Genomic DNA, 22575 nt, shown 5'->3' with positions numbered 1-22575 from the left:
GGGGCAGGCGTTCTGTACCGCCCCCGCCCCCCCCACGTCACTCAGCCGCATTCCTCTTTTTCCCAGGCGCCACCCTGTGCCGGAGGCCTCCGAGCACCGCTGACTAGAGCGGCTACAGGTGCAAATCCGCCATGCGCAGCGGCACCCTGCGCTGCACGAGCCCAGCCCTCCCGACTGGGGCCTCCTCCTGCAGCCCCAAGCAGCTCCACTAGTGGACCATGGTCCCCGAAGCTGTCCTGCAAGCCCCCGAAGGCAGCAAGCGAGGGAAGGCTGGGCTAGATCACCCCTGGGCCCCCTCCAGCTTTAGGCCTCAGGTCCCTCTTGCCTGCAGCTGCCAGCTCTTCTGCCAAGCGGTAAAGGCTCCTTGGGGAGCCCTGGGAGGATGAGCAGAAAGGGATGCGCCTCTTCGCGAGGGCTCCACACGGGCAGCCACCGCAGTGCCCTGCGCCCGGGCGGGGGCCTCCAGCACGGGCAGAGCCCCTACGGGGAGGGCAGCCAGGCCAGCCGCCACGTGAGGAAGCAGCTGCCCGTGTGCCGTCGAGGCGCTGCTCCGCCCCCCCAGCTCCGCCCCCCCAAGCCAGCCACGTCGCCATGCCCCAAAGACCAGACGTGCGCAGACCGTGTCCGTTCAGCTTGCTTTAATGTGTGGGCTGGGGGGCAGTGCAGAGGCAGAGCCCCAGAGGGGCCTGCGCAGGCCTGGGGCCGGGGACCGCCCTTCTCCTGGTGGGGCTGGTGGGGCCGCTGCGTGGCTGGAGAGGCCGGGGGCCGCCGCGCCAGCCCTCACAGGTTGTTCAGTTCCAGCAGCGTCTGGTCTAGGACCTGGTGGATGCTGACACTCTCCTCTTTGGCACTGGCCAGGTTCTCTGCAAACACAAGGCACCCAGGCACCCAGGCACATCCACAGCGAGAAGGAGGCCGCCGCCACCAAGGGGAGGAGTACGAGGAGGCAGCGGAGGGAGAGGAAGAGATGCACACACACACGCACGCACGCACGCGCCGAAGGGCGGTTCAGTTCGGCAGCTCCGTGGCTGGGAATTGCCCCTTCCCTCCCCACGGCTGCCAGAACGCGTGGCTGGCACTGGACGGGAGGCCAGGCCCAGGGCCCGGAGCCCGCCCGGCCGTGTGGCCCTGCCCAGAGCCGCCAGCCCTGGCTGCCGGCAATGCAGCCCCGCGGCGGGGGCCCACCCGTGACCAACAGGAGTGGGGGGTGGCAGTGGCAGGAGGACGCGCAAGAGAGCCGCTTCCCCCCACACCCTGCCCAGCACGTGCCGAGGGAGCATGTGTGAGGGCGGCCCAGCCCAGCCCCTCCCCCGGCTCAGGCTGGGGCCAGCCCCCCCCTTCTGGGAGCACCGGGGCAGGCTCTCCAGGGCGGTCACATCCCCCCCACCCTAGTCGCCCCCCGGCCCATCCACTCCCACGGAAAGGAGCGGGGCTGGGGCAGCCCCTCCCTGTGACGGGGGCCCTGGGCGGGGGGGAGCCGGCCCGGCAGCGGGCAGCAAGCCGGGCCACTCAGGCTTGGTGGTGGAGGCCGTGCAGGACCCCCTGCAGTCTGCTGGCCAGGAGACGGTTTTTCTCCGCCTCCCGCCGGGAGCGCTCTAGAGGGGAGAGACGTCCGCGCAGCAGGAAGAAAAGGGAGAGAGAAAGGAGGAGGAAAGAGCCATCAGTGCAGAGCAGCCCCTTGGCTTTGAGGCCGCCGCCAGCCGCCCCCTGCTGCCTCTGGCCGCCCCTCCCGGCACCTGGGGAGCTCCCACCTGCCCCCAGGAACAAAGCCAGAAGGCCCAGGCCGCAGCCGGAGCCCCCTTGGCCCCAGGACACCAGGGAAGGCACCCGGGAGCAGCCGGCCCAGGGGACGCGGGAGCGTGGGGGGGACGCAGTTGGCCCTCGGAAGGCCAGTGGGTCCAGCTGCTCCTCAGGCCCCCGAGGAAAGGCCCACAAGCACCGCCCCCAGTCTCAGAGGCAGTGGGTGCGGGGGCCCACGCTTGCCAGAGGCCCGTGGACTGCACCAGATGGGTGCCTGGCCCCAACCACATGGGGGGATCAAGCTTGGCTGAGGGGGGCACTCTCCCAGCTCTTCCACCCCCCAGGCCGCCAGCTGCAAGGTTCCCAGAACAGGCAGGGATGCGCCCCCCACCCCACCCCACCCCGGGAGGGGCTCGCAGCAGAGGCGGCGCCGGCCGGGCATGGCGAGGGGTGTGCAAGGCGCATGGCCGGAACAGCGCAGAGAAAGGAAGGCGTGGAGGAGAGAGGCAGCTTGGTGGAGACCGTTTATTGACCCAAAAGCTGGAGGAGAAGAGAACAGCATCATGAAATGGACCGTGCGAGTGCGAGGACAGACAGACGGATGGATGGACAGACAAGCAGAGCGCACGGCGGGGGCACAGCAGGGATCTGGAGGCTCCCCCGGGCTGCCCTCCCCCCGCCACAAGGAGCTCGGAGCCCTTCCCACCTGCTCCTGCCCCCGCGGGACAGCCTGGCCCCGAAGCCCCAAGGAGCCCCGCGGCCTCCTCTCAGCTCTGCCTGCAAAGGCACTTCTGGCATGGAGAAGCCGCATCGCTCCTCACATAGTGGGGGCTCCCCAAAGAAGACACGGAGCCCCCTGCCCCTCAGACACGCACATAAGGACACTTGGAGGCACACGGGAAGCGGCCAGGGAGCGTGTGTGGAGAGGACGGGGGGGTGAACGGGGATGGACAGACAGATGAGGCAACGGTGGGGGGGCGGGGGGGAGGAAGCGGCCGTGCGGGGGGCTCAGAGGGAGGTGATGTCATTCAGAGCATTGTCCAGCTCCTCGCTGATGGCCTTATACTTCATCTTCTGGGCATAGACTTCGTCTGCAGCGGGGCAGGAGGATGGAGGTGGGGCGTGAGGCACGGGCCGAGCAGAGCAGTGAGGCGGGAGGAGAAAAGAGTGAATGTGAGAGGGGGAAAGAGAAAGGAAGACAGGGCTAGATGGAAAGGCATGGGGGTGTCACACAAAGGCATCTCCCCGCACGGCCCCCCCTTCCCCCCAGCTCGCCCATCCCACACCAAGGCCTCGGCACGGGTGGGACTCCTCACCTTCCAAGTCATCGATGGTCTTCTCCAGCTTCGCCACAGACCTCTCAGCAAACTCTGCCCGGGTCTCAGCCTGGGGTGGGCAGCAGAAAAGGGGGGGGGGGAGAGAAGTGGACTCAGGGGCGTGGAGCGACTGCCCCAGTGCCCCCCCCCCGCTGCATCGGCGGGCTGCCCCCAGGGACGGCAGTGAAGCCACCTGCCCCGACAGACAACAGCCCGACATGCGTTGAGGCCGGGGGGACCCTGTGATGCTTCCAACGGGGAGGGCCGCTTAGCTTTCCTGCCGTGCCTGCAGGGTTGGCACAACTCTCCTTCACGCTTCTGGCTGGGAAGAATTTGTAATCCTCACCCCTCTTTTCACTGTCCTATAGTGATTCCACCTGACGACTGATGACTTCTTTCCTGTTCTTTTATTCTGTCTTATTTTACTGCCTTTTAATATGCTGATATGCAATTTGGGGATCTCTGGGGTCAAATGGCAGCAAAACAAAATACTTTAGCACCACTAATGAATAAGGAACAATCTTTTGCCTAGTAAGGTCTGGCCTTTGCTTCTAGAAGGTTCTGGGCACTCACAACCTGATCCTATGTGCAGTTCTTTGGATGTGGGTTGCATTTTGTCCAGTGAGGTGGAATTTCAAGTGAACCTGCCCAGGACGGCCAATGCGTAACGCCACAGTGCAGAAGACGCAGGAAGGAAGCTCACAGGCAGAGCAGTTGTGCCTCCGGGTTTGACAGCAGGAGGTGCTTCGCTGCGAGCCAACATCCTTTGGATGTCTGTGCTGATCTGGGAGACCCAACAAGATGCAAAAGGAAACCTGCCCGTTTGCGATGTCCACGCACGTTCCAGTCACCAAGAAAGGAGACGCAAAAGGGTACAGCAAGCACCGCACCTTTGCACCAGTTTCCCACGCAAGCAAAGTGATGCAATGTTGTTGTTATTCCCATTTCTATACCACCTCACACCTCACAGAATGGAATGACCCTACACGGAGAGAGAAATCCCTGATGCTCAAGCTGGATTCCAAAAAGTAACAGCCTCCCAGGATTTCCTGGCAAATATGCACCGAAGAATTTCAGCAGCTGATCAGTCCTTGCTTTCTGGTCTACGAGGAAGGCTTTAGCTGTGTGGCCCATGAGAAACTCAGGATGGCGAGAGCCACGTGCAGAGCGGCAGAACTGTTTTCCATAGGCAAAGGCATCGGGCAAGGGTTCTTTTATCCCCCCGTTCAGTATGTATGCAGAATGTATCACAAGGAAAACTGGATTAGGTTCCGAGGAAGGAGTGAAAATTGGTGAAGGCACATCAGTAAGTTAAGATAAGCAGCTGCTACCATAGCACTGGCAGAGCAAATCGGAATGACTCCTGACACAAAGTGAAAGAGGAGCAGGACTGCAGTGAAATATTAAAACAAAAAGCACGACTGCAGAAGAATTACAGCTTTTGCATAGCTTGGCTCAGTGGTCAGTTCAAAGGGAGCCTGCAGCCAAGAAATTCAAACACTGAAACTGGGAAGGACACTAAGGAAGGAACTAGGAAAGATAACCAAAGGCAGGGGTGTTTCACTGGAGACCAAGGCCAAGATTGTCCACATTATTGGCTTCCCGAATACTGGATGCTTGGATGAGGAACCCAGAGAGTGCAGAAGGAAAGTGGAGTAGTCAAGGCATGATGCTGGAGGAAAGGTCCGTGAAAACCTCGAACCGACAGAAAGGAGCAAGTGCGACATGGGTCAAATCGAGACAGAGGGTTCCTCAGAAGCAAAGGTGACGGCACTGGGGCTGTTGCACCTTGGGCACATCATGAGAAAGCAGAACTCCCTGCAGAGGAGGGCAGAACTCCCTCATGCAAGAGGAAAGCCGGAGGCAGAAGAAAAAGACGGCTGAATATGAGATGGCTTGACTCCCTCAGCGAAGCCGCAGGCGTGAGCTCGGAAGAGCTGCGTGGGGCTGTCACGGACAAGGCACCTGCGGGGCTTCCATTCGTAAGGCTGCCGTAAGTCACAGACGACGCTACAGCACAAACCCTGCACAGATCTTGGTGCAGGAAGTGCACACGCACAGAAAGCCCAGATTGCCCCTTGCTCGAGCGAAGCTGCGGTTTCCTGCTGGCAAGAGAGCCCTGCTGTTCCGGCGACAGGCTGCACCCGCTGCCTCCCGGAGGGGGGAGAGAAAGCGCAAGGACGGCCGTCCCCAGGCCTGGAAGTGGCCTGCAAACCCGCACAAGTGTGCGGCTGCACAGGGGCCGGGCAGCTCCCAGACCTCCGCCGGGTGTGCTGGGGAAGGCTTGCACCTCTGAGCAGCCTCCCACCCCGATGTTTCGTTTTTGTGAGGGCAACAGCTGCCATGGGGTGAAAGGCCAGTTTCTAAAAGGGCTGCTGACATGGCACAGGTGAAGGAAGGGGGGGGAATTCCACAGAGCAAGTGCCGTGGAAGACTCGGCAGGGAAAGTGATGACAAATGGGGAACGGAAACTCTTCCTCGAGGCAACACTGATTTCCACACTGCACCAGGGCTGGCTGCAGAAAGGACCGCAGTGTGGCACAAGCCCAGAGCAGAGTCTCGGGCAAGCGGCAGCCTCCCTCTGCAGGCCACAGCCGGATGAACAGCAAACAGGTCTGCTCCCATTCACAGCTGTAAAGAGCTCGGCCGTGAAAGCTTTGTTTGGTGCATTTGGAAAGAAAAACTTTCTCCATGTTGCTATTTTCAACTGGAAAAGTTCTGGGAAATGCTAAAAAATATGGCCAGAATAAAACCTCACTAGCTCACCACAGTTCAGCAGTTTCCTGCTGCAAAGCCGGCCGTGGAAGTGCTGCTCCTTCCAGGAGCCGCCTGGGGCACATGCAAGAAGTGCCCCTCCACGCCCCTTTGGGGGACAAGGAGGCAGCATCAGTGCCTGGCCTGACAGCAGAGACCGTGGAGGCTCAGTGCCCTGGTGGCCACGCCAACCGGACACTGCAGCCTAGGTCTGAGAGGGGATGCTGCGGAGGGGAGACTGAGGCCAGGCCAGGCCAGGCCAGGGCCAATCGCGCCTGCGGACCCATCACACGCGACCTGAGCTCAGGGGACAGCCATCACTGCGGGACGCTGGCACAAGCTCCTGCTCACGTGCGTGTCCACCGCACTTGTCCATCAACCTGGCGGCCTCCGCCTGGTCCCTGGAGCTGGGCCTGCAGTGCATGGACGCCCAATGCCCCAAAGCACAAACTCCGAAATGCTGCTATTTGGCACACTGGTGGCGGGGGTGGGGGAGGCATGGAAGGGGTCTTCCACCCCCTCACGGTGGAAAGAACAGCTGGGGAGGAAGAGTTTGGGGTGGGGTGGGGTGGGGTGGGAGGAAGGGGCTACGCTCGCCAACCTCGCTGGCTTGTGATGTGCAACCTGATCCGGCCGCACCTCAGTGTGCCTAGTTAATCCAAGTCTAGCCAATCCGTCTCACTGTCCCTCCCCCAGGAGGGCACATGCATGGAGGAGGTCCCAGCCTGGATCCTGGCAACATCTGCAGCTGGGGAATGAGCCTGGAGGAAGAACTGTGGCTCTCAGCCCAGCAGGATGGACACAGTGGGAGGGATGTTGTGTCCCCACCGCACATGCACCTGAAATGGCTGCCCCTGGCAGCCCCTCCAGCGCTTCTTACCTCTTTGAGCTTGTCTGTCAGCAGCTTGATCTCCTCCTCATATTTGTCTTCCTTGGTGGAATACTGAGGTGGGGGAGAAGGAAAACATGTCAAGGGTGGCCATGCTTTGCCACTTCCCCTGGAACACCCCCTCCCGCCGCCGTGGACCTCATCTCCCACCTGCATCCCTCCCTCTCCCCAGCCCTCCCGGGAAGGCCTTCCTTTGGCTCTGGGGCCACTGTGGGGCTCCTCTCTCAGCCCCAGCCCACTCCCAGGCCTGGCCTGGCCCCCTACCTTGTCTGCCTGAGCTTCCAGAGACTTGAGGTTGTTGGTGACAATTTTCAGTTCTTCCTCAAGGTCACCACATTTACTGTGTCCCAGCCAGAGAGAGAGGCAGGTGAACAGCAGAGCCAGGGTGAGGAGGGAGGGCAGAAGGCGGAAGAGAAAGGAAGAGGGGAGAACCAGATGAGAGAGCAGAGAAATGCCCGAGGAGCAGGAGGAGCAGGAGCAGGAGAGGCAGAGCAGGAGGAAGGGCGAGAAGGCCGGGCTCCTCTTTAGGGGTGTGAAAGGAGTACCGCTGGGGCGCCCGTGCCCGCCAGAGCACCGTCTCCTTGGCCTCGGCCTTGGGGTGGGCAGGCCCCCTGGGTGACCCGCCGGCTTGTTGCAAGCGGAGCCTCAGCCCAGCAGCTGCTCTGAGGGACAGAAGCCCGAGAAAGGGCCCACGGTGGGCCGTGGCCGCATCTCCGCCGGGGCCCAGCCAGGAGGGCCACCTGTGTCCCGTGAGCGGCTTCCCCAGCGACCAGCCGGGGCAGCAGGCACAGCGCTTCCGAAGGTGGGCAGCTGGGGCAGCTGGCTCCTCACGTGTCCCGGCAGCCCAGCCGCTTTGGTGCGGGGCGAGGGGCGCCTGGCGGCCCAGGGACCGAGTGGCACCGGCGGCACAGCGAAAGGAAGCGCTCCAGAGAAGGACGAGCAGGACAGAGAGCAGGCAGAGGCGTATGCAGCTGAGACGGGGCGAGTGGGGGAGAGATGGGGGCAAGGGGCCCCCGCTCAGTACCTCTTCCTCGGCAGCCATCAGGGATTTGAGGGCCTGATCCATGGTGCGGAGCTCTTCTTCGAGCTGCCTCATGCGGCTGGGAAGGCAAGGCGGGGCAGGAACATTTAGCTCTCGGAGGGGCCCGCGTGTTCGGGCCTGGCCACCCCGAAGGGGGCGGGACACCAAGGAGGCACCGTGGGGGTTGCGGGAATGGCCCGGTGAAATACTGGGAGCTACATTTACAAGAAATGGCTAGCGGGCAAAATGAACCTGGCTCCCGCTGGCCCCCTTGATTCTGCAACCGAAAGGGGTCTGTTTTAGAGCAGGGGGAGGGAGGACCTGGGGCACGCCAGGCCAGGCAACCCCTGCAGCCCCCCTGATGGTACACGGGGAGAGGGGCGGCCACCGCAGGAAGACTGGCCGCCCGGCAGCTTCCCGCAAGCAGGGCCCTACAGAACAGGGGAGGAGCCGGACGCCTTTGTGTGCTCCAGGCGGGCGCTTTGCCCCCGACACGGCGGGAAGGCCTCCCTCTGGACCAGCGAGGGAGCAGACGGGCAGGAGGCCGGAGCTGTGGGCCCGGCTCTGCCACAAATGGCTCGAAGGAGACGGCCCTGGAGGCAGAAGAGGGAGATCCCGGCCCCCAGCCCAGCCCGCGACCCCCAGGGCAGCAAGACGTGCTAGGTGCGCAGGGATGGGCAAGGGCTCCTGGGGCGAAGACGGCTGGCGCTCCCAGCAAAACGCACGCTCGGGAGCCCGGACTGGCTAGCAGCATCAGCCCTGGGGCACGGCTGGCCCGCCCGGGAAGGAGCGAACCGGGGGCCACACTCACCTCTCGGCCACCTCTGCCCTCTCTTCAGAGCGCTCCAGGTCTCCCTCCAGGATCACCAGCTTACGAGCAACCTGCCAAGTCAAGCAGAGGCCGGTCAGCGGGAAGCCACGGGGACAGGCGGGCGGCACCGGAGGCAGCTGATGCGGCTGTGTTCCCCCCACTTTCCTGCCCCGGCGCAGATCTGCAGCCGGCCGGCCGGCCAGCCCCACCTCACCTCTTCGTATTTGCGGTCCGCCTCTTCCGCAATGTGCTTGGCTTCCTTCAGCTGCATCTCCTGGAGCTCCATTTTCTCCTCATCCTTCATGGCTCGGTTCTCGATGACTTTCATTCCTCTGGGGGCAACAACCAGGAGATGAGCCAAGGGATCAGCCCTCCGGCCTGGCACAGCCCTCCGCACGCCAGCCGAGGAAGCGCGGGCACTCATGGCGCCTAGCTCCTCCCTGCGCTGCTCCCTCGGGCTGCAGGCCCCTTCCCCGCCCTGCCCCGCCCCATGGGAAGCGGTGATGGCCACCTATCTGGGCAGCTTTAGAGGGACGGGACAGATTCACGAGGCCGGAAGCCGTCAGTGACCACTAGCCTTGCTGGCTATGGGCTACCTCCTTCACCAGAGGTGGCGGCTGCCGCTGAGTGGCTTGGGCAGGGGGGCCCTGCACCCGTCCTGCGGGCAGCTGGTTTGCCACTGTGTGCGTGGAATGCTGGCCCAGACGGACAATAGGTCTGGCCCAGCCGGCGCTTCCCCTCCCCTTCCGAAGGGCTTCAAGCCACGGCTGAAGATGGACCCCCTCGCTCATTCTGCTCGCAGCTGCTGCTGCCGCAGCCCCCCCACACACGTGAAGGAGGCCGGGTTGCCACCTCATGCGCTGCACAGGGCCGGGCCGGGCGAGGGGCCGCAAGCCCCACCTCTGCCCCTCCAGAGCCATGGAGGCTCCTGTGCCACTGACGCTGCCCACACTCCCACACTCCGGGTGTGGACACTGCCCAGGCGCCTCGACCACGGCCACCAGAACCGCAGCCCGGAGAGAAGGCCCTCGCTGCACCCTCGCCCATCCGTTTGGCGGGAGTGGTGAAAGCAGCACGGCCTTCGCACACGGAAATGCGCGTGCCGAGCAGGTACCCCTTGGTGAGCCAACCTGGGCTCCCGGAGGCTTCCTGGGAGAGGGATGCTGCCCGGCAGCACGGGCCACTCTCCCCACCTGCCTCGAGCCCCCGGGAAGCCGCTGCTCTCCTGGCCGCTGCCGCAAAGGTGATGGCAGTGGTGCCCAACCTGCGGGGAGGCCACGGAGCCTCGTGGCACTTGAGCGGTGCCAGCCCCAGCACAACGGCTGCGTGCCCGCTGCCCAAGGCAGCACTCAGCAGACAAGGCAAAGGTTTCACCACCTGAGTCACCTGGCTCTCCCCCCACCTGCGAAGGGCTGATGCTCCGCCCCAGGACATGTCTGGCCCAAGCCCTCTGAAGCACTTACTAGGCTACCTGCCCAAATAGTCTTGTCAGAACTAAGAAGTTCACTGCTAGACTAGAAAGAAAAATTCTAGGCCCAGAAATTACGTCATGTAGCCCTTCCTTCCATCCCCACAGCAGCTCTGCCCTTTCGAAACAGGTGACACCGAACCCTGCCTTTCCAGTTCTCCCCTGGGTCCTCTCTCTGCTTCACTTCTCTTTATTCACTAATGTGGCCGAAAACCGGCTGCTTCCTGGCCTGCTTCTGCCTGCCAGGAGGGACTCTGGCTGGCTCCTCTGGCTCCCGGCTGCTCTCGTGTGCACTGGAGCCGCAGGTCAGGCGCCAGATGCTCCTGCCCAGGTTTGGGCCTCTGCTTTGGCCCTGGGCCTGTGCCTACGTTCTGCATCCTTCAGCAGCAGGCCCCCCTCTCACCCCCTGGAGCCCTCCCTCCATCTGCTGCGCCTCAGGGCGGACAGCACATAAAGGATGTCCAGAGGCTCCCTTTGGCCGTAAAGTGGGATAGGCGGATGGGCAGGGATCCACTTCCGATCTGAAGGGCAGCTCAGAGGGAGGAGGGGCTGGAGCCTTTCCCAACAGCCGGCGCTGCTAGCAGGACACTGCCGGGAGAGGTGGGAAAAGCAGAAAAAGGCAAGGAGAAGCACCATGAGGAGGGGTGAACGATCCGAAACATACAGGGGCATTTCTGTCTTTCCATGACACCGGAACACGAGGGGGTCCTCTTGTGAAGCTGAAGGATGGGAGGCCAGGGCAGGCAAGAGGGGGCTTCTTCACACAGCGTCAAGCTATATGGTGGAATCTGCTTGGAGGAGGCGGCTCCTCACGGCTACTAATCCTGATAAGTACATGGTGCCTCCAGTATCAGAGGCAGTGTGCCGATGTACTGCAGCCGCTGGGGAACGTGGGCAGCAGGGTGCTGTTCCACTCCTGTCCTGCTGGCACATTTCTGTGGCAGCTGGTTGGCCACAGTGTGAACAGAAGCCCAGGCAGGAAGGGCCCGATCCAGCTCCTCCTGCACTCCCAGTCGTGCCCGGTGCTGCCCTTAAAGGCTCACCCAGGATCCACCGCAACCCGGCACGGGCATTTTCCTGCTCTGACCTACAAGTGCGCTTTTCCGAGCAGGGAGCTGGTGGTGGCCGCGCTCGGGTCCGAGGGGTCAATGCAGCATCCACCGTCCGTCCCCGCTTTGTCAAGCACGTGTGTCGGGCTAGCCCCAGACAAGTGGCCCAGCACAAGGGCTAGCAAAGGCGCGGACCGCGGTGGCCCACCCTCGCCTGAAGAGACCCAGGAGGTGCTGCTGCCCGCACACCCCTGGCCTCTCCAGCCACACCACCCATGGCCCACTACCTCTCGCTCTCGTCAGCCATCTTCTCTGTCTCCTCCAGCTTCTGCAGCGCGGTGGCCAGGCGCTCCTGCGCACGGTCCAGCTCCTCCTCTACCAGCTGGATGCGCCGGTTCAGTGATGCCACATCAGACTCCGCCTGCAGGGGACGAAGGGCCCAGGGGCTGAGCGCCACCCCAGAGCACGGATGCAGAGTCCTGCCAGGGGCCTCCATGCCGTCCTGCTGCCCCCACGCCCCCTGTGCTCCGCCCAGCACAGCCCACCCTGGCCGCCCTGCTGGAGGCCACGCAGGTGATGCTGCCCCTGCCACGGCCTCCACCCAGCAGCTCCCACCAGGGAGTTACCCTCGCCCTGAAAGCCGCCCTTCCAGCCCGCAAGACCCGTGACTCCGGGAGCAAGCGGAAGTCCTGGGAAGCGGCAGGAAAGCACGGCCGCCGCACGTGGCCCACTGGGTCCGAAGCTCTCTGCATGGCCGCCCCCGGCAGCAGCCCGCCCGAAGTCCTGCCCAGCTGCCAGCGCTCCTCCCCACTGGCGGCGCAGGCTGGGGCTGGGGGGCAGGCAGCCAGGCCCCTGAGAGGCGTGAGTCGCCTGCCCTGCCCTGCCGCCGGCCCTCGGCCCGTCCATGCTGCCGGCCGCCTCGAGTCCTGCCCTGCGGGGCATCTCGCTCCCTCGCAGGGGCCGCCGGGCTGCAGCAGCCCCACCAGGCGCAGGGAGCAGCCGCGCCACCCGTGGGGCACAAGGAGCAGGATGCGCCGCGGTGACTAAACCGGCAGGAATGCCTCGGAGCAGCCTGACTCCCAAAAAGGAGATGGACGGACCGGAGAGCGGGCGGGCAGGCGGGCGGGGGCTGGATTTCCTGTTTATTGCCACAGCAAGCACTGAGGTGGGATTCCCCCACCCCCCACTGAAGGGGAGGGAGGAGCCTGGGCGGCTTTCCTCCTTCCCCCACATTCCAGGCAAGGGAGGAACGTTCTGCCGGGATGGCCAGGATGGGCTGGGCGGGGAGGCCCACAAAGAGGCGCCGCCACAGCCTGCGTGAGCCCCGAGCAGAGCCAGGCCCAGCCTGCAGGCGGCCGGGGTCAAGAGCCAGCCGCTTCCCAGGCCTGGGAGGGCACACGCTGGGCTTGGGGAAGGAAGCGGGGATGACGGGAGGACAAGCCAGCCGGCAGGACCCATGTCCTCCCTGGGGGATGCGGCCCCTGCTGTTGCCCCTGTGCGGGGTGGGGGGGTGCCCAGGGCCAGGAGGGAGGCTGCGAGCCCCCCAGGGCAATGGAAGAGTGCCCAGCTGCTGGAACCGGCTGCCCTGGCCCCACGGCTCACCGCCACCGGGCGCTTGGAGACACCACTTCACCCAATCTTCCAAGGACGCGGCAGGAGACCAAGGCCAGGGAGGCTGCACAGGGACTGCACCACCGCAGGAGCAGAACAACCCACGTTTGGACGACCGAGGCCCTGGCCAGGCAGCAGGCGAGGGCCCTCGCCGTGGCTCAGCGGGAAGGCCCCAGTGAAGCAGCCCGGCCCCGGCGCCCATGCTGGCCGTTCTGGATGAAGCCGCTGGAGCAGGAAGGCTGCACGCTTGCAGGCCGGCCCACGCAACAGCCGCCCCCCTCAGCTGCTCTCGGGGGCACTCGCTCTGTCTCCAGGACAGCTCCCGGCCATTTCTTCTGCTCGGCCCCTTACGGCCAACCTCCCTGCCGGCCTGGCTGGGAAAGTCCTCCCAGCCTGCAGATGAAAGCATCCCAAGGATGAGGGGAGAGGCGCCCACAAGGGCCCCCGCCCCCAGCCCAGCCCAGCCCAGCCCAGCCCAGCCCGCTCCAGCAGAGCACACCCTGCTCCGCACGCTGGCAGGCAAAGGAGTCCTCCCGGCTTCCCCTCCTGCTGCACAACGCCTTTGGTGCCACGACCAGCCAACCAGGCCCTTTCTGAAGGGTCCGTGTATTTGATCTTCCTCTACTGTCTGGGCCGGAGGAGCAATCCAGGCCCATGTGGGGGGTGGAGTGGCTCCAAGGGGCCGCAAGGAGAAAGTGCTGCCCAAGTACCCCCCTCAGGTCCAACCCTCTCCTCTTGCTAGAGGCCAAACTACTATTATCCCCACCCCCATAAGATACTGTCCCCCAAACATAGCCCTGCCCCCCACCAAGGATCAAAAGGCAGGCACTTATCCGGCAGTTGGCCAGTCCGTCCAAGCCCAAATCCACAGGGACAACCTGGGGACCCTTTCCCCATCGAAGGCCAACAGCAAGCTCAAGCAACCGCTCCTCCGCCCGAGGTTGCCAAGCAAAGGTGCAATCAGCAAATGGAGGCAGCAGATGCCTGAGGGCTGGTATGAGCAGCGGCCCCCGGAGGAGGAGGGGGGATCCAAAACTCAGACCTCAACGCAGCTGCATGCAGACCCAGCGCCATCCCACACTCCTGGCCTCAGCTCTCCCATCTACGCAATGGGCACAGGGGCTCTTTTACCAACCCAACCAAAGAACAGTGCCAAAAGGGCTCTGTGCAGGTGCCTAGAAGCAAGAGCTACCTGTTACATGCAGGAGGCCGCCGCCTTTGAAGCGTGACAGCCAGGCCGGACCACCCAGGACTGGTGTCTGCAGGGGCTGCCCGCCCGCCCGCCCAACACCACCGGCGCTCTCCATGTGGCTTCCACATGCGAAGTGGGAGCCCTCCCGCCGGGAAAAGGGGGGGGGCCAGGGTGGAAAAAAAAAAGGGGGGGGGGGCTGGGGGGGGGGGGGGGGGGCCGCTGGCGTGCAAGGCTGCATCTTCACGCGCGAGGCGGGACTCCGCCGCTCGCCCAGGGCAGCCCCACGCGAGTGGGGCCTGGCCTCGAAAACGGAAAGCTCTGCGTAAGGAAGTGGGGAGGGGCAGAGAGATGGGCGCGGATGCCCCCTCCTCCCCGCGCTGCCCCCCAGCCGGATGGGCCGAGGCTCCGGCGAAGCGCGCTGCTGCAGGAGCAGCCGCGGAGCGCCGCGCGAAGGAACCCGGGGCAGGCGGGGGCCCCTGCGGGGGCCGCCGCCCCGCGTCCGGGCCTGGGCTGCGCCAGGAACTCCCCCTCCCCCGCCCGCTCCAAAGCCAGGCCTTCTGCAAGGGGGCTGAGGGGAGGCGCGAGGCAAGGCGCTCTGCACATGCTCGGAGAACCCCGCCCCCCCGGGGCGCTGCAGCCCCAGCACGAGCCCTCCCGGGCGCCCGTTCCAGGCGAGCATCCTCGGAAAGCGCCGCGACGCGCCCCTCGGGAAGGGCGGCGGCGGGCGAGCCTGGCGGCGGCGGTGGCGGCGCAGAGCCCCGGCCGCGGCGAACCGGTCCTCACCCGCTCCCGGGCTTGGCGCTCGGCGTCCGCCTCCCGCTGCAGGTGCTCGGCCCGCTCCTCGGCCTCGTCGGCCACTTGCTGCAGCGTCTGGATCTTCTTCTTGACCGCCTCGATGGAGCTGCTCCCGGCCATCTTCCCGGCACACGGCGCGCGGTCGGCGGGGCCCCTGGCGACGCGGGGGGCGATCGGCCCACTGGCTGCGGGGCTGGCTGGCTGGCTGCCTCCCGGCCCGGTGTCCTGCGCCCGTCTCTCTCGCTCGCTCGCTCGCCGCCCGCCCAGCAGGAAGACGCGCTCAGGCTGGGAAGCGCGGCGGCCCAGCGCGGCTCCTCCTCCTCCGCCTTCCTTCCTTCCTTCCTTCCCCGCCGGCTCGGCCCATTGCGCGCCGCCTCCGCCTCCGCCTCCTCCGGCGCAGGCAGCGCGGCCTTTCCCTTAAAGAGCCCGCCGCTGCGGCTGCGGGCCACCTCCGCGCTGCCCGCCCGCAGAGCGCCCAGGTGTCCGGCAGGCGCGGACGAGAGCGCGCGTCCGGAGAGCCCCCGCGGGCCCGTGCAGGCCAAGTCCACGCGCGATGCCCGCCTCGGGAGGAGACCCCCGAGCCCCCGGCCGGGCGCCTCCCGGGGACGCGGCCGAGCGCTGGCTCTCCCCGCCGGAGCCTCCCCTCTGCTCCGCTGCCCGCTCTCGGCTCCCCTCGAGCAGCCGCCCCGGAGGCCCGCGTCGTCGGGCTCGTCCCCGGCTGCCGCCCCCGTCGGCAGCCTGAAGTGAAGTGAAGCTCGCCCGCCCGCTGGCCGGCCGGCCGGCCGGCCGGCCGGGGCACCGCTCGCAGAACCGCCGCGGAGGCGCCCGGCCGCGCCGGGACACACCTGAGCCCGCGCCCCCCCGCGGCCGGGCGACGCCACTCACGTGCCACCGGCCCCCCGCGCGGACTTCCCCGGCTTGCCTGCGGAGCGAGGCGCACAGGCGGCCCCGCGGACCCCGCGACGCCTCCGCCCGCCCGCCGGCGCGGCGCTCAGGCAGGCACTGCAGGCACCCAGGGGCAGGACGCGGGCCGGCCAGTCCTTCTCCGCGGAATAGGCCCCCGGCGCGCCATCTGCGCGCCTCGCGCGGCCGCCGCCTGCGCCGAGCCTTCGCGGCCGCTCTCCCTGCGGCTTCGGGCACAGTTCTTCGGCACGGAATTGCGCGAGAAGTCGCGCCCGGGAAGCCAAGCCCGCTGGATTCTCTGGCCCGGAAAGCATTGCCCGCCTCTGGCCACACTTCGAGGAGAATGTTCTTCCTTGGCGCTGGATCGCAGGTGCAGTTTTGCCCTCTCTGGTTAATTAAGCTGCAGTTTAAAAGAATGAGCGAGGACCAAGATTGCAGCCTGAGCTGCTCCTTCTTGCCTGGGAAACGGAGGCTGTACATTGTCCAGAATGACTAGAATTCCGCTGCCTTTAATTGGGTTTCATTGTCCGACACACGTTCAGGTGGAATGGCAAAACAGAGAGGCATTCCTGGGTTGTATAATGCAGTTATGGCAGAAAATATCAGGAAAGGGAATCTCAGTGGACCCCAGGAACACAAGGCCCAGATGATCTTGGAGAAAAGTTATGTATTTCCATGCAAAGATCAATAATTTCACTTATGATTCTTAAAAATACTTGTTCGGTGATGAGAATATGCTCCCCCCTTTTCAGCAGTTCAGAAAGAAAAGCTCAGTGAGTTTAGCTATGTAACAGAGTGTTTTCTCTGAGAGCTGTTAACAAGTTGCTTAAATCAAAGTCATTATCTCTCTGATTTATGGGAGCAGCTTCTTCACCTGTGAAAAGAAGGCCTGGCCCTTCTCCACAGAGGGATACCATTTGGAGCCAGTAATTTGAGGTATTTCAATTTGTCAATAAAGTTGCTTGCCTGACTTCCTCAGACTTCCTGCCTGAAAATATAATTTCTGGCATGGGCAGCTCTGTGAAACCTTGTACTATGAAGACAGACCCAAGTAACTGTGGGATGCTGTAAATCGGTGTCCTGCATCAGCAAGGGGTTGGACTTGATGGTCTTCATGAACCCCTCCAGCTCTACTATTCTGATTCTAACCCATTGAAGTTCTCTTCATCCTCCTGTAGAACACCTTTAACTCCACCATCTTTCCGCAGGCCACCTGCTTCCCAAGCTAGTTTCCAGCTCCTGATGCTTGCATTGGTGTTCCCTTTCGTTCTCCTCATTAGGATAAGACACCTGGTTTCTTTGGGGAGCCTTCATTTCTCTGACAGCTACCTTGACACTGCTCCTTAACCATGCTGGTGACTTCATGGACTTGGTGGTACCATTCCTGATCCGCAGCACAACATTCCTGCTGAACTGATGTGATGGGAGTTTTGAATGACTCCCCAAGCAATCTAAAGAGATGTGACTTGGTGGGCATCCTACGACTGAGCCAAATCAGTGGCCGAGCGAGGCTCTTCCAGTGGCTACCAGCAAATAGCATCCCAATTAAAGGTCCTTTCCCCTATGCTCGCCGGGTCCTTGGGCAGTGCTCACAGATAAGAGGTTGTGTTTTCCGCAGTCCCCCATGCGGCCTGCTTCCTTGCTCATGACATCTGGATAGACCTTGATGCCCACGTTGGGCAAGGGCTGCATTCTCTTCCCTCGCAGACCACGTGTCCTCACTGTGATGCAAGGATCTAGGGAATCGGGGTCAGTGCCAGAGGCAAACTCAGTAGCACACCCCAAAACGGGGTGGGAAAAGCCAGCTAGTCAGGAAGCGCAAGGCAGACTTCCAGGAGCTGGTGCAAGGCGCCTGGCCTTCAGAGCCTCCCCAGGGCACCACGTGGCTTCCTCACTTGCGGCCCCTTGCCCGTGGCATTCGTCCATCTGTGAGAGGGCCCGGTCGTTGTGTCTGGCAGCCATCCAGGCCTGGCCCTTGTGCTCCCTGGGAGTAAGTGGCCACACAGCACTTGCCACGGAGACTGAGAGGGGCTTGCTATGGCACCCGTCTTCCCGGGGTCCAGCGATGTTCCTGAGGTATGGCGAAGCGCCCTGTCTGGGAGCCCCATTGCCCCCTCAGAAGAGGGCTGCTCCCGAGAGCTGGTGGCGCTGCAGCCCTGTCCCGCTCTGTGCCCAGCACTGTTTGCCGTGGCCAGCAAGATGGCCTGTGTCACCCCGAAGCAGCGTGGGCCACTTCGCTCCCGCACAGCGTTGTTAAGTGTTCCTGGAACTTCTGGGCTTCCACAGGCAGCCGTCTGGACTGGTTCAGATCATTTTCGGGTGCGTCTTAGAGAGGAACGTGCAGCACGCTTTAAAGCTGCCACACCAGATAAGCTGCGCGCATCTGCTTGCATTGCGAGGCTTTGTGGGAAAGTGCTGATCTTCGTGACCAACTGAAACATTTCCTGGAACTTACGTAGCCTTTACATTGGGTAGCCACATTCCTATCAAATGCTGGTATCGTGCTTTGTGGTCACAGGTGAGAAGAGCCTGAGCTGGCTGCCAAAAGCAGAGATGAAGGATGAGGAAGTGATCCACAAACCAAACACATGGGAATGACCCGATAAAGCAGGGACGTCACGGAACCCAGGAGTCCTTCCATGTGCCACTGAAGCGGTAGAGGTGGGCGCCCCGGCATGATTAGCTGGGGTGGGGAGGGAAGCCCCGCTCCTCTCCATGGGCCACTTCTGGGCACAGGCAAGAGGAGGCTGCCAGGACCGGCCACCTGCCTCTGGCGGCCGGGGCCGGGGGGTGCTTTGTGGCAGCAGCTGCCTTTCTGCACTGGAGTGTTGGGGGCAGTGCCTCCAGCACGCACCTTCTTTTGGCAGCTGGAGTTTGGGAAGGCCTCTGGAGACTTCCAGGATTCCTTCTGTCTGCAGCTGCGAGAAGAAGGGGACCCCCCCCCACAAACTGCAGCTTCCCAGGCCAGGTCAGTGTGCTGTCCATCCCTTGACAAGGGGCAGGGCCCGAGACGTGGAGCTCCCAGCTCTGTTTGGCTCGCTTTGCCTCCGCAGCCATTAAGGGCCCCAAGCCCACTGCTGCCCCAGGCTGCCCACACGCTAGCGGCTGGCTCCTGCTGCATCGCCACTCTGCCTGCCTCCTGCCTCTCTCTGATCCTGCCTCTTCTGCTTAGGGTGCCTCACAGGCAGCTTGCCAACTGCCAAGCTGCGGCCCTTCCCAGGTGGCAGTCCAGGACGGGAGTGGCTGTAGGGGTGAGGTGCCTGGGGGGGCACACAGGCTGGTCTGCAACGTGCTGGCACCCCGGAACAAAGCGCCTTGGGAAGCGGAGCAGGCACTGTGGGTGACCTGAGCGGTGGCGAGGCAGTGCTGAGGCATGGGCTCGCTCTCCTCCTCTGAGCTGTGGTTTCTCCTTTGCCTGGGGGCCCCCTTCCAGAGGGCAAAAGTGTCCCGGGACAAGAGGCAGGGCCTGTCGCAGGGGAGCCTGGCCGGCCTGGGCAGGGACTTGGCCTTCTTGCAGGCACAAGCTCTGCCTCGGCCGGGAGTCTGCTGCCACGGCCCCCCCCCGCCGCCCCACCCCTTCCTCAGCCTGTCTTACTGCAGGGAATGCCTTGAGCATGAAGAGACTGAGCTGCTGACCAAGGCCGCCTGAGGGCAGCACTCCCACGAGGGGCCAGCCGCCCAAAGGTGCCTCTTGGGAACACCCTCCCTCCCTGCCTCAAGCAGGACCTGGCCAGGCGGGGCTCCAACCCCTGCCAAGGCCAGGCTCCCTGGATTCCCTTTGCCCAGACTGGGGCCCGCCAGCCATGAGGCAGTGACGTCCCCCCCTGAGCTGGGCCGCGATGCAGCTGCCCGGGAGGATGTGCTCTGGAGAGGGGTGGGGGTGGGGCAGGCCTGGCAAAGGCATCACTGAGGATTCTGGGGGCGCTTCCAGCCATGCCCCCTGGTCTGGGGGGTGCACCCTGGGACTCCCACGGCATTGCAGCAGTCCTGACCGGTGCCAAGACCCCCCCCCCCGAGCACTGTGGCTCCGCAAGCCCCTGCAGCCCCTGCCCAGGGACGTGGCCGGAAGCGTGATGTCCGAGGCAGACTGGGGCTCTCCAGGGCACCTCGATGCATGAGAAGGAGCCAGTGTCCCTCTGATGCGGGAGGGGGGCATGGGGGGAAAGCCTGTGTGTCGAATGGGGAGGTGGGGGCGGGTGGTCCCGCACGGGCTGGGGCAGCAGGGCAGTTGCATTCTCAGGCAAGTGTCCCCACAGTGGCTTCAGTGCCAGCCCCACCCCGGGGGGGGGGGGGATGGATGAAGGGGCTGCGGGATTGCCAAGCAGCTGTCCAGTCTCCTCCTCCTGCTCAGGGAATCGCCAAATAAGAGCAAAGGCAGGGAATGATGCAGAGCAGCGCTGGGGCCTGATCGGCCAACGGGGAGGGGTGATGTGCAGTCGCCTCCCCAGGAGGGGCTGGGAATCATCAGCTCCACAAGGCAAGGACTGCAAGCAAAGTTCTGGGTCTGTGCTGTTCTTGGTGGAGTGGCCAGCGCCCCGGTTCCCCAGGCCCACAGGGCATGAGCCTTGGCCCTCCTCCAGCTGTCTTTGGGGCTGGGGAGGAAGGGGGGGAGGGCCAGCAGAGGTCCTCCAGAAGGTCCTTCTCTGCAGTGCGTTCTGGGTCTGATGCAAGGCGAGGCAGCTTGGAAAGAGCCGGGCATTAAAGATCACCAGCCCTGTCGCCCGCTAGACAGTGCCCCGCAACTCAGGAGGGAGGGTGGCAGACAATGGCTCCCAGCGGGTGCAGCACGGCAGGGGCTGGTGCTCTTTCCAGGCAAGCCTGCGGTGGAAGGTGGCTCCCAGAGTGAGGGAGGGAGGGAGGGATCCCGCCAAAACCCATCAGCACCAGCTTGGCTCACATTAGCGCCTTCCAGGCAGCAGGCCTGGCTGGAGCAGGTCTGGCCAGTGCCTCTCCAACGCTCCCGTCGTGTGTGGAAGAGTCTGTGGGCCCACACAGGCCTCAGCAAGAGCAGAGGGCCACAGGAGGGACCTTTTCCTATGGGGCCTGTGGGGGGCGGTACCCCTACACTGTGCCCATTAGCATGTGGCTGGAAGAAGACTCTGCCCTCAGCCTGGCACCCCCTTGCCCAGGTGCCTCCCAGGACGGCCCCTTGCTCCAGAAGGCGAGTGCCAGGAAGGCAGCGGCAGAGACACAGAATACCATGGACGACAGAGTTGGAAGGGACCTGAGGGTATCCAGCCGGGACGTGGCTTCCTGCAGCCGGAGCCCATGATTCTGTGTCCCACACCCCGCGATGAATGAGCAGAGGTCCGGGCCTTGCTCTCGTGGCAGCTGCCTCTCCCCACAGCCTGCTCTCCTCGTGCCCCACGCTTTCCCTCTCTCCCCATGAGGCTCTGTTTCTAGTCATGGCCAGAGCCTTGTGTGCCCAGTGGGCAGCCAGTGGCACCTGCCCTTGCTTGCCCCCAGGCCTCTGGGAGCCCGGGGCTTCCGAGCCGCAGCTCAGTCCAAGGGGGCCAAGCGGGGGGGGGGGGGGGGGGACCCTGAGCAGCCCAGGCCAGGGCTGGAGGTCAGGCCCAGGGCAGAGCGAGGAGGGGTGCTCCCCAAGACGGGCGCCCCGCAGGGCCCACACTCCGGGGTGGCCTGCCAGCGGGCTCGGTCACCCAAGCCCCTCCAAGTCCGCTGCCCGGACCCATGGCGCTCCCGTCTGGCCACGCTCCAGGCGGGCGGGCGGCGGCTCCTTTCAGTGGCTCCTCCAGTTCCCCAGATGGGCTGTCACCCGAAACTCAGCCGGTTCGGAAGGCGCATTTATTTATAGGGTGCCAAATACCCGCGGACATCCAGCCGCGCGTCCCCCGCGCGGGCTCGTCTTTCCAGCGAGGCAGCTGCCGCTTCCTCGACGCCGGCCTGGCCCGCGCTTGCGGCCTGTCATCGCCTCCCCCTCCCGCGCCCGGGGGCGCCCGAGGGCCTCTTGCCGCCCGCCCTCGCCGGGAGCCACCTGTCCCTCCGCAGCCGCCACCTTCGAGGGGACTGGTGCGCCCGGAGCCCGAGCGGGCGGCGGCGCGGAGCTGGGCCGGGGCCAGCGCATGCCGGGCCCGCTCCCGCGCCCCGCTCCACCCCGACGGGCCCGTGACGGCTCAATCCGCCCGCGCGCCCGCAGCCCGGAGGGGCCCGGCGCGGGCAGCGGGCGCGTCTTCGCGAGCCTGAGCATCCGCGGCGCCCGCCGGCGCACGCGCTCCCGCGCCCCGCGAAGGGACCCCGCCGCCCAGGACCGGTCGGACCGGTCCCCCGACACCCCCTCGGCGCCCCCCCCCGCCCCCCGCAGGCGCCGCGGCCGAGGCACTCACGTCCGCCGCCTTCTTCTCGGCCAGCTCCAGCTTCTCCTGGGCCTCCTTGACGGCCTCCGAGTACTTGTCCACCTCATCCTCGGTGCCCTTCAGCTTCTTCTGCAGCCCCTGCTTCTCCTCCTCCAGCTGCGCGGCGGGGAAGGGGACGAGCAGTCAGGCGAGGGCGCAGCCGGCATCGCGCCCGGGAAGGGATGCGCGAGCGGCCGGGCGGACCCGCGGAGGGCAGGGCGGGAGGGTGGCTGCCGGGACTACGGGGAAGGGGCTTCTTCCCCTGTCCCTGCGGGCAGGGCGGACGTCTCGGCACCCGCCCCGCGGGGGACCCTCCAGCCGCCGCCGCCGCCCGGCGAGGACCCCCGCAGGGCTCCGCGTGCTTCCCAGCTCCCCTCCCGGGCCGGGGGCGGCGGGCGAGGGGGGGGGGGGGGACTGTTCCCGGCGAGGCTGCGGCCCAGGGGGCGGTGTGGAAGGGGCCGGGGGTCACCTGCTTGCAGCGGTCCTCGGCCTGCTTCTTGTCGCCCTCGGCCTGCTCCGCTCGGTCGATGGCGTTCTCCTTGTCCAGCTTCAGCATCTGCATCTTCTTCTTGATGGCTTCCATGGCTGCGGTCGGGCGAGTGCAGGACTCGACGAGCTGGACGGGCGACTGGCGGGAGCGCGAGAGCCGGAGAGGCGAGCGGGGTCGGGAGCG

General features: G+C 65.0%; 1 protein-coding gene across 9 annotated transcripts; it reads right to left on the bottom strand.

Annotated features, from left to right (window-relative positions):
- Positions 1-623: 623 nt before the first annotated feature.
- TPM2 (tropomyosin 2) lies at positions 624-22564 on the bottom strand. 9 transcript variants are annotated; one of them, XM_044443971.1, is made up of 9 exons: positions 22372-22556; positions 21894-22019; positions 11336-11469; positions 8746-8863; positions 8532-8602; positions 6964-7039; positions 6691-6753; positions 3057-3126; positions 624-863 (listed from the first exon to the last, which is right to left on the bottom strand). In XM_044443971.1, the coding sequence occupies exons 1-9, from the start codon at positions 22483-22485 to the stop codon at positions 781-783; spliced, it is 855 nt and encodes a 284-aa protein (XP_044299906.1). In that variant the 5' UTR covers positions 22486-22556; the 3' UTR covers positions 624-780. The 9 variants fall into 9 exon arrangements, with proteins under 9 accessions (XP_044299906.1, XP_044299904.1, XP_044299912.1 ...); XM_044443969.1 differs by lacking the exon at positions 6964-7039 and adding an exon at positions 7724-7799 and having other exon boundaries at positions 22372-22545; XM_044443979.1 differs by lacking the exon at positions 624-863 and adding an exon at positions 1469-1595 and having other exon boundaries at positions 22372-22564.
- Between the last annotated feature and the right edge of the window lie 11 nt (positions 22565-22575).

This window comes from Varanus komodoensis, unplaced genomic scaffold (genome assembly GCF_004798865.1).
Source record: "Varanus komodoensis strain SLA01 unplaced genomic scaffold, ASM479886v1 scaffold43, whole genome shotgun sequence".
NCBI classification, from domain to species: domain Eukaryota; kingdom Metazoa; phylum Chordata; class Lepidosauria; order Squamata; family Varanidae; genus Varanus; species Varanus komodoensis.
The sequence above is the reverse complement of the archived record's forward strand: the minus strand, read 5'-3'. Positions and strand labels throughout refer to the sequence as shown.